Raw genomic sequence first — 11,133 nt, 5'->3', positions numbered from 1 at the left:
TTAAGCAAAAAAAAGAAAGAAAAATTTAAAAAGAGATTATAACAAGGACTGCAATCAAGGCTGTAGGTCTGTTGGTTGTGGGGATTAATGAACAGTCTTTTCGGGGATCTGCTTTTGGAAAGACTTGGTTCTAACCATCAATGTCCTGTCATTTCACTCAAGATTCTAATATTGAGGAGGCTACCGTAGATCTGGGAAGAGGAATGTTTCTCCAAAAAAGTGGAAAAGGATATTGGACATGAAAACATGCCCCAATTGTACACTTTTATTCTATGGCTGGTCTGCGCTAAGGAAATCTTAATGATACTGTAAGTAGAAAGCATTCTGGAAGCTAACTCACTTGAAATTGAGACTGCATGGATGAGTTTCTTTTTAGGACTAAGAAGGTATACCATATTAATATAAAACTATGTTTATTCAACTAGAGAAGCTTTGGTTCCTGCTAATTTGCTTCTCTATTCATAAAAATAGATTGTCATTAGTATTTAGAAGACTTCTAGTAGCAACATTTAAAATAAATTATAGCAGACCCAGATGGAACTGCTGGCAGAGGAGGACAGCTGTACTGATAGCACTTCACATCCTACTCACGTTACCCGAACAAGTCACACAAAATATACTTTACCAATATGCAGACACATGAAGGAAATGGTTTAAGAAACTCCATTTCAAATTGTGGTTTAACTAGTTTTACAAAAAGATCCTAATACGATACCTATACAAGTAATTCCTTGTTATTCAAATGTACTCAGTTTCCAAGTTCACCCAGTAAGAGTTACCTGTATATATCAATGAAGAGAGACGCACAAGCTCTTTTCTCAGGGAGTAACTGTCAGCTGTCTTGGCAAAACGGCTTAAATTGGTCTCCCTAAATTTATTCAGAATTAGCCATCATTACAAGAAAATTGAGATTTTTTTTTTTCTCTCGTCGATTTTATTTGATGAAAACATTAGATAATCTCAGTTATAAAATAGTTTCTGGAAGGACACTGTAAGAAACCTCAAACTAGAGTTTAAACTCTAATCCTTATTCCCATTAGACCACAATGAATCTTAAAAGATTAAACTTAGCTTTACAAAAGTCCGTTTAGTACTTATTGACTCTGAGGAAACTCAGATGCTTTTTTTTTAAGGATAAAGATTTAATAAGTTGATAAATCACGTAGACAATAAAATAATAGATTCTGACACAATAATAGTTTAAATTCTAAACAGCAAGGCGTAAGACTAGATAACTAGAATTTGTTTAGCATTTAAAAAGCCATTTAAATGAGAAATTACATCCTACATACAGGTGTTATCCCAAGAAGTTTCATTCCATTGGCTAGGACAGAACGGACAGCTCTGAAAAGATGAAGTCTGGCCTACAAAATAAAGAATTCGATTCAGTAACAGGCTAACTACAAAGTGAATAAGAAGAATGTTTTTAAGAGTAATTCTAACTTTCTCCTAAATTAAAGTAGGAACAATATCTCAAAGTGCCCTAGGGTTTAAATTGTAGGCAAGGGAAGACAAATTCCCAGTATCCCTTATAGTAAGAGTGGTTGGTACGCAAGGGTTGGGGAGTGGGAGTGGGAGTGACGGTATCATTATCTAGTACACTTTAGATAAGGGAAACTCATCACTCTAACACTTGATGTAGAAAATGTGCTTCACAGTTTAGAAACTATTGTAAACCCTGACGGTTACAACCCAATTCTAATTATGACCCTAGATTATAAGTACATTGCCGTAGTTAAGCGACAGAATGCTATTTTAGAAACATCTACAAGACTTAGTAATATTAGTCTGAGGATGCTAGAAATTAACACAGGAAACACTCAACATAACATACCCCGGCCACTTCAGGAGGGCTGTCTTTTATGTGCAGTGTTTTGTGTGCCACAGCTGCAAGATGACTGAAACGGGAAGAGAGAAATTGCAATCAGGACCTGCAGTAATTTTCTGTTGTAACATATAAGGTTGATACCTAATCTTACTCCCTCAACTTAAATATAAATAAATAAATAAATAAAAGCCTTGACCCATTAAAGGATGTATCCAGAGTTGAAAAGTTAAGACTAGAATTCACTGCTTTTCTATAACAGGCAAAGTAAAACACACTAAACTCAAGCTTTAGATTTTGGTCCTGGTTCTATTAATACCAGGTGACAAGTTCTTAAAATTTTAATTTTTTATTGTTGATCTTTTAAGTATAGGAGATTGCTTTCTAAGAATGAGTTTTTCCTCCTTTAGGTTTCCTTTAAGATGAAAGGCATAACATGGCCTGGACTCTCCCCTGTGTGTGGTGAGGAGGCGGGGGAGGGCTAGTCATCAGTCCACTGCACACACTGGCCACTGTTCTTTAAAGCATCTTTTCTATTTAGGCACGGCAGCAAGTAAAACAATGTGTCAGAGAAATGATGCTTATGATATTTGTTTCAATGACTAAATGACATTTAATAAGACTTTCTGGCTTCTTCATCCCTATCCAAGTGGAACTTAAAGGGAAAAAAATCTTAATTAAACCTGGGGAAGACAGGGTAAAAAGCTGATTCAAGAAAACAGTCCCAATTAACCTCTGATTTCAGTAAATTTAAGTAAAAGCAAGTATTTCCTTTCTTAAATAGCTTTATGGGAAGAACAGCTGTTGTTACAGAAGAGTCAACTTCTATTCAAAGTTTCTAGAACAGCTAGCATGAAATTTCTATCCAAGTGTCACTGACTCACCTTCCAATTCATTCTCTACCCTCTAACTGATGAATTTTTCTGTTCCTGTACTTGAAACCTTTTTATGGACCCTCTCTACCCCCGGCCTGAAAATAAGATGAAATGCCTTAGTACACAGCAAAAAGGTGTGTATATGCTTCATTTCTTACCCCTCCCAGAACTGTGCTTGTGGTTCCTTTGGTGTATTATGTTCTGGCTCAGCTCTGGGCTTTTTCCTCCTGTGTCCTTGCTTATGGTTAATATCTACCCCTTTCCTCTGAGAAGCCCTCTTTGATTGCTTGAGGCTGGGCTGAGTACCCTAAACTTGTCTCTTATGCCCACTCTATCCTAACACCCACTGTTCGGTAACCACCTAAGATGAGGCTGTTGCTTCCTACTCACTTGCCTGTAGTGACTGTACCTTGTGGCACTGAATGAACGAACATCAATTGCTAATTTGCAAAGATGAAGCAAAAATTCCTGTAACTTAAAGCCCATAATTTTTTTTAGGCCGAGGGCTTTGTTTATAGGAGAACTTTAAAGAAAGGTCCTTTGTCAGGTCTTCTAACACCTAAAAATAGCCCAATGATAAAGTACCTTAGAGTGAGAAGGTAACTGACAATGTGCCTGGGCTGAAGGTCCTGAGATGATCTAAAAAGCACCTCGTCGAACCTAGAAGAAAGACGACAGGAGCATTCGGCAGGGGAAGACTCTACACCTATCGCACCAAGCTAAGACGGTGAGACCAGGACCTAGGGTGTAAGATTGGCGCGGTATCATTCAGGGTAGAAGTTATCTGAAAAAAGACCTTGTGTACATTTGAAGGTAAAGGCACGTTTTTCATTCTTACAAATTCCTTGATGGCCGGTGCTTTCTAAATCATCTTCGTATCCCTTAAGCTTAGCCCAGAGCAAGGACTCAAATCATGGCTGTTAAACTGAATGTAAAAAGCCTCTTAACCATGTTTAGGAACATAATTTAGAAGCTAGCAAACCCCTCAATGCCAAGAAAACCAGGTTGGCTTATTTTTCCTCACAAAGTAGCCAAATGTGAGTAAACTAACTCCTTCTGACTCCAGGAACAAACCCCTGACCACGTGTGGCAATCAGAGAAAACTGCCTGGTTAACCACTCACATCCCTTCCAGCGATGGCTCTCTCCTGACAGGCTTGTGACAAGGCTTGTGACAGCTCCAACGAGTGCTCTTTTGCCCAGTGTGCGGCCACCAGACAGATGTATATTTGAGACTGAAGTGAAACTGGAGGCAAATGAAGGGACTTAGGGTCTCAGGGAAGTTGCACAAACAGGGATTTTCCTTCACTTGTCACAGGGTGAGAAGATCTTTTTAAAAACTAAACAGTTAAGCTTTTACCAGGCTTCATATTCTCATACCACAACCTAGAGGACGTTAGGCACCTGGGCTACTTCAGGGGTGGTAATATTTCTAAAACCTAACGCCTGACCATGAGCGTGGCCTCTGTGCACTTGTGGTCAGACGTTTAGGAAATGCTGTCTAGAAGCAGGAGGCAGGACTAACTACTGGCCTATGTCAGCAAGCCAGCAGTCATTTCACTGAGTGGAGTGGAAGCCGACTAACACCACAAAACCATACCTGAGAAGATGCTGGAGAATTGAAACAGACTGTGGCTCTTGTAAACAAGCAGTGTTGAAGTCATTTAGATAACCACATCCAAAAGTCTCTTCCAAACTATCAAAAGTTTAAAAAGAACAAAGGATCAAACAAGTCATTCAAGGACACATAATTGCAAGTGATGAACCCCATCTCACAATCCACAGTCATGCTCACCTCAATATACAGTCATGCCCCAGAACGCCAGTCAGCCGTGGACGACATATTGGACAGTGGGCCCATAAGATTATGATGGAGCTGAAAAATTCCTATCACCTAGTGACGTCCTAGCCGACCTAACGCAGCACAACACATTACAAATACCATGTGTTATAGTTGCCTACAGCATCCAGTACAGTAACATGCTGTACAGATTTGTAGCCTAGGAGCTGTAGGAAAACAATCTGTCACCCCCAAATTTGAATGAAATAATTCTACTTGGCATAAGAATTATTTAGGCTGGTTAATTTTAAGAGACAGCAGACACCGAAGAAGCTCTGAAAACCAAGTAGAAGTTACCCTTTGTAAAAGACATTTACATTTGTAAGGGTATCTCCATGCTGTATCAGGAAGATGGGGATCACTTTACTTCTAGAAACTCTCATCAATGCAAAAGCCCAAGACTGAAATCTGTATAACAGCCTTACCATTCTTTACTGTGCTTTTCCTCGTCACCTCCCATAACTGACTCTCCACCCCCAACATCTTTTGTTTTCAGCTGAAGATGGTATTTAAGGGGGTAGCTATAGCCACTTTGGCAAATAACTCGTTTTTCCTGGGTCTCTCCCATGTATACAGGAAGGTATTCATGTTACTTAAACTTCTGATTTTCTCCTGCTAATCTGTCTTTTATTACAGGGATATCTCAGCCAAAATCCCAGAAGGATAGAGAGAAAATTATTTGTACTCCCCTACAGAGCAGCAGCCTGTCCATCTAGCTCAGGAGTGTCATGGGCCGTACCATCTCGGTGTGTGTAAGTGCACGCTAAGGTGTTCGTGCAATGACGAAGTCATGTAACGGTGCATTTCTCAGAATATATCCCTGTCATTCAGTGGCACATGACTACAGTCCTAGACTTTGAAGCTAACATTGTTTGACTTGATGCCTCAATTTTTCTTAAATCAGTTTCTTCATCTGAAAATGGAGTATATTCTTTAGCAGGGTTATTCTGAGTACTAAAGTACACAAGAGCATTTCTTACATAGGTGCTCAATAAATAAATATTTTAAAAACCCCACAGAAACCGAACATAACGGTCCAGTGTACTTTAACTAGTTTTGAATATGAGATGTCTGAGAAGCCCAGAGACCAGGGCCTCTGGTTTTAGGACCACACCAGCCAAGCCCTGACGCCCCCGCCCAAGGGCAGCGTGCCCAGTGTTCGCCTACGGCCTCCTCTCACCTGTGGAGGCGCGCGTGCGTGTACTGCAGGAAGACGCCTGTGTCCCCACGACTCTGCAAAACACGATCCCAGCTGAACTGATAGTCAGACAAGAGTAAACCTCTGAAGTCCTAAAATGACAGTAAACCTTCAGTCCTGGGATTTGTTCTAGTACCAAACAAAAGGGTCGCAGAGGAAGCAGTCGTGACAGACCTGAATAATGAGTGCTGCGAGCCCGACCCTCTCTGCAGTCTCCTGTGGGTTCTCCAGCTCTTTGGTAGCTGAAACAGACAAAGGCAGTAACCTGCATGAAGCTACAGATCTAATCAGGGGTTTAAGGGGAGACAGAATCTGCTGAAAATGGATGCTGGCAGTATCAAGAACAAACAGGTTCACTGTGGGCAATTTACTTTCCTAATTTGGGCTAATTGAGCTTTGACAATGACAACTCCCCTGCCTTCATTAAAAGGGAAAATACACAAATTTATTTTTCTTGTAAATATTCTTTGTAAGACAATAGATATAGCTGGTACTTATTTTTTCCAAGGCTGAAGGTTAAACAAATCCAGAGGACTTGTGAATTGTTTCCAGTTATGTAACATAGGACCTTCACTTAACCACTCCAACAGTGGAATGACAACCTGAAGCTGTCCATGAATAGAGGCCCAGGGTAATAGCAACTCAGATTATTGAACTGAACAACATCCGAGTAGCAAGTCTAAACATTCTGGCACCTCTAATTAATGCAAGCTATTTTTGACAAGGTTAGTGAAAGTTCAATGGAGGGAATAAATAACATGCAAAAAAGTCCAGCAATATATAAAAATAGCACGTGAGTTATAACAACAACAAAGTGACCTCACTCTTAACGGAAGCCATGTTCTGTAGCATCCTTAATCGAATCTCATTTAAGACATCTTCCAGAAAAGTAACATCTCCTCTTCGAGTCTTCATCCCTTGCACTACTCCAAAGGGCACGTGCTGGCACCTGAAGCGAAGAGGGCATTTAGTTAACCGAAAACTAAAAATGATCTGGTGATCAAAATATAGAGTAACACTTTTAGAGAGCAGTCTGAACTTCAACTTTCCTAGAGGGATTTTAAAAAATTAATAAGTTGAAATATGATGTGATTTGTAAGCCACAAAATATGTTAAACTCTCAGCTTCATTTTCTAGAGATAATCACTAGCATGTGATTAAATTCCTAGTTGCCTTTAAGAAAAAAAGGAGACAGAGGCTAAGAATTTTGAACATTAAGCCACTGCAAGCAGATGTCTAATAACAACACATTTATCAAATGTTTATAAGCTAGAAATTAATATAGCCAGGGCATAAGTGAACACAAAAACAAATCTGCTTTTGCACGCATTTTGAAACGAAGTTTCAATGAGCATCTTGAGAAACCTGTTACACTTTCGGACTTGGCTGACCTAACAATTAATGATCCGGAGGCAGGCAATGAAGAACCACGTAGACAGTACCTTTCTGCCCAGTCATATCCCATGATCTGCAGCATCTGGAACACTTGCTGAAAATGCTTTTTTTGCCCTTTATCTGTCTTGAGAAAAATGTATTTAAAATAAAGGAACAGTGGTAAATTAATCCACAAAAATAGGTTGGACATGAATCAAAGTAAAATATTTGAGTTCTGACAGACTAGAGTCATTGTCAATTGATGTTTTAAGTAAATACACAAAGAGGATGCCAGTAGTAGAATGTTTAAGCTGAGTGCACTAGAAGAAGGAAATAAGAGCTGCTACACTCCACTGTCAGGAGGAAATTTGAACTTGAATGTTCTGAGCATTCTATTTAAATTCCTTCTCTCTCAGCTGTTATGACCTTCATCTCCTAGAAGGCTAAAGGTAAGCTTTAAGAAGATACTTAAGGGCACCTTTTTTTCTTAAGGGGAAATGAGGCTGCACATGGAAAGGAAGGTAAGAAGAGACTGGGCAATAAAAGGAACAAAATATGGATACAACAGTTTGGGTGGATCTCAAGGGCATTCATTATGCTGAGTGAAAAATGCCAATCTCAGAAGGTTACCTTCTGTGAGTCCATTTACACAACACTTGCAGTGACAAAAACTAGTAATGGAGAACAGAACAGTGGTTGCCAGGGGTTAGGGTTGGGGAAAAGGTACTATTAAGTGGTTGCCATGAGGGCATTTTATAATGGAACAGCTCTGTTTTCTGAATGCAGTGATGGTTATGTGAATCTACATATGTGATAAAATTTCATACACAGACACACCCACACACACCAATACATGTAAAAATTGGCAAAATTAACTAAGGTCTCTTCCAATGTCGGTTTCCTGGTATTGACGAAGTACTATGGTTATGTAAGATACTATCTTTGGGGAAGGCTGGGTGAAGGTTATATGGAAACTACTATTTAAAACTTCGAGTCTTAAAATATGTAAAACAGAAAATTATTTTTTTAAAGTGCATTATAGTGATCTGTACATATTCATTTCACATAACCATTTTCCTGATTTGAGTAATTTTGTTTTTATTATGAAACAATCTGAATTCTTTCATTTTTAAGGGTTTTTCTTTCTTTCTTTTTTTTTTTTTAACATAGTGGCTGCTACCTTAAATACACTTAGTATTGAATTCTTTTTATAGCTTGACAAAATTATTTTTCCATAGTTCAACATGGCATCTAATTTCTATCTTTGCAGTTTTCATGAGCTAGGGATCATAACCTTTTGTTCTTTATTGTGATTACTTACCACGTAAATCATTGTATCAAAATTATACTTGTCCATTCGATCTATAGCAGCTGCAAGATCTCTGAAAAAACGGCCATAAATTAAGAGTTAGTGAGCAGGTGTGGGTAATAATCTGTTATCTATTTAATAGTAATGAGGCTTTTCTAATTAAGAATGCCTATTATCCCATAGCTTGGGGTATACTATGCTTATATAATCCCAATGTCATATTTTGATAACAAAGTGAAAATAACAAAAATAGCTTTGGGGAAAGCAATAATAATAAAAGTGCTGTGAAAAGATTTTTAAAAACATAAGAGCTCTGGGACAAGTAGTAATAACTAAAATAGCTCTAGGCAAAGTAGGTAAACATTTTAGGACTTGTTAATTTCCAAACAAAAAAAAAAACCTACTGGAAAGAATCACCTAATGGGCACTTATGTGCAATACATTCTTTTAAAGAACATACTTAAAACATAGGTGATATAGTAGCTAAATAAGTATCTTCTAGCTATAAGCGACATGGCCTATTTTCCCTTGGTCTATTTTCCCATAATCAGAATGAGGACTGACACTTCTGTGTACGTAAGATGGTCTTTAAAGAGTGAGAACACCACTGAGCCAATATGGCCACCTTCTAGTATACATTTCCTGCAACGTGCAATTGAAAATATGGTGAAATAGTTGATTATGAGGTATCAGTTTTACAGTTTATAGAAAAATGTACTCAGCTGTGAAAATCCTATGATGTTTAACTGTATATAGTTTTCAGTCACTTTTCTGATGATACTAAATCTTTTCGGGAACTATAACTGTCAACAAACAGAAACCCAATAAACATATTTGGAGTGATGACAACAAGAGATTTAGAAATTAGCATTTGGTAATAGTTTTGAGGATAAAATGATTGTTTTAGTGTTAATCCTAGAACAAAGAACATGAAGTCGCATGAGGTCTGACAATTAAGTTTGCGAGCTTGTTGCAATGACGTTGCTAACCCTTTTTGATATTAGAAGGATTATTCTTTATAAATTTGATCATTAGAGGGATTATTCTTTATGAATTTGTATCAACTGGACAAACAGTTAACCAAGTTTACTATTTGGAAGTGCTTGAGTGAAAAAGTAAGACGACCTGAACTTTTCGCCAACAATTCATGGCTCTTGCATCACGACAACGCACCAGCTCACAGGGCACTGTCTGGGAGGGAGTTTTTAGCCAGTAAACAAATAACTGTATTGGAACACCCTCCCTACTCACCTGACCTGGCCTCCGATGACTTCTTTCTTTACCCAAAAATAAAGGAAATATTGAAAGGAAGACATTTTGATGACATTCAGGACACCAAGGGTAATAGGATGACAGCTCTGATGGCCATTCTAAAAAGAGTTCCAGAATTGCTTTGAAGGGTGGACCAGGCACTGGCTTCAGTGCATAGCTTCCCAAGGGGAGTATTTTGAAGATGACCATAGTGATATTCAGCAGTGAGGTATGTAGCACTTTTTCTAGGATGAGTTCGCGAACTTAATTGTCCGACCTCATATACACATTGTAATGTTGACCTTCACATTAGACACAAACCTGGTAGCATAGAGAGAAGTCCCATCACTTCGCATTACAGTACAAATTGAGGAGGGGTCACCATTCCCAGAAAGATCCACTACAGCTGTTCCTTTTCTAGAAATGCAAAAAGGTAACCCTGAAGCAACATAAGAAATTAAGACCTTTAAAAGTGTAATATCTATAACATTATCTTTGGCAAACCAGAAGCTATTTTTATTACTTAAGTAGCAATAAATAGTGTAACCAACAGTGAAGAAAAACAAAATGGAATCTGACCATGAATCTATTAAGAGTGGGCATGATGTAATTAATATTTGGTTATCCTATCCTTTTTAAAATCTGTAAATATGGTAAGATACTTAGATGTCTTTACCATAGCCAGTTGAAAAAATGAGATTTCAACTGCACTTTAACATGAAGTATCTTCTTCTAATGCAAGCTATTATGAAATTCAATATTGGGCTAATTTTTAACATGCTAGAAAATACCCTTGAGTAATAAAACCATGGAATCTGTTGTCTTTCCTGCCTGATCAAAAATTAGAATTTGTATATGGCAATCTAAAAATGTACCATAAGGACATGACTGAGGATGTTCTGAAACACATTCTCTGTCTTCCGTATAAGGATGACAAGAGAAGTTGCTCTTTGGCACTATGGAGAGTGTCTAAGCAACTCGTTTGCCTGGGCATTATAGATGCCTGGGCTCCTATAACTGGTGTTTCTGGTGGTTTGGCTGACAGGCAGCTGAAAGCTAAATTAGAAATCTACCTTAAGCAAGGACACAAAACCACCATGTGCTATATGGTGTACTAATATTATCCCTGACTTCAAATTGTTTTCTCTGCCCTTGCTTCCTGATTTCCTCATTTTACTCTTTCAAAAGCTGGTCGGTCGTAGTGTACCTCTTTTCATAAGCTGCCTTACATCCTGTTTTGAACAGGATGGAATTTTTTTTAAAAAGGCAGGGCTGAATGAGAAGATGTGAGTTCCATTTCCATTTCCCAGTTACACCATTATTAGCTGGTGTGGCCTCAGGGCAGGTCACTTGTACTTTCTGTGCTTCAGTTTGCTCATGTGTAAAGAGCAGATAACATCCTTTCTCCCAAACTGACCAGAACTTTATGGCAGCAAAAGACAGCATGTGGGAAAGTACTTTG

At 38.4% G+C, this 11,133-nt stretch overlaps 1 protein-coding gene across 6 annotated transcripts in view; it reads right to left on the bottom strand.

Annotated features, from left to right (window-relative positions):
- Positions 1 to 817: 817 nt before the first annotated feature.
- Positions 818 to 11,133, bottom strand: part of RARS2 (arginyl-tRNA synthetase 2, mitochondrial) — a 56,719-nt gene continuing 46,403 nt past the window's right edge. For 2 of the 6 annotated variants that reach the window (XM_081044286.1, XM_081044287.1), the window contains 10 exons: positions 9,993 to 10,088; positions 8,433 to 8,493; positions 7,180 to 7,256; positions 6,562 to 6,686; positions 5,912 to 5,979; positions 5,720 to 5,829; positions 4,300 to 4,395; positions 3,286 to 3,360; positions 1,835 to 1,898; positions 818 to 1,364 (listed from right to left, as the gene is read on the bottom strand). In XM_081044286.1, coding sequence (XP_080900412.1) covers positions 1,278 to 1,364; positions 1,835 to 1,898; positions 3,286 to 3,360; positions 4,300 to 4,395; positions 5,720 to 5,829; positions 5,912 to 5,979; positions 6,562 to 6,686; positions 7,180 to 7,256; positions 8,433 to 8,493; positions 9,993 to 10,088 — 859 coding nt within the window. In that variant the 3' untranslated portion in view covers positions 818 to 1,277. The remainder of the gene's footprint in view (positions 1,365 to 1,834; positions 1,899 to 3,285; positions 3,361 to 4,299; positions 4,396 to 5,719; positions 5,830 to 5,911; positions 5,980 to 6,561; positions 6,687 to 7,179; positions 7,257 to 8,432; positions 8,494 to 9,992; positions 10,089 to 11,133) is intronic. The other 4 variants (XM_081044290.1, XM_081044288.1, XM_081044289.1 and 1 more) reach the window with 3 other exon arrangements.

Source organism: Rhinolophus hipposideros (assembly GCF_964194185.1).
Source record: "Rhinolophus hipposideros genome assembly, chromosome: 3".
Classification (NCBI taxonomy): Eukaryota; Metazoa; Chordata; class Mammalia; order Chiroptera; family Rhinolophidae; genus Rhinolophus; species Rhinolophus hipposideros.
The sequence above is the reverse complement of the archived record's forward strand: the minus strand, read 5'-3'. Positions and strand labels throughout refer to the sequence as shown.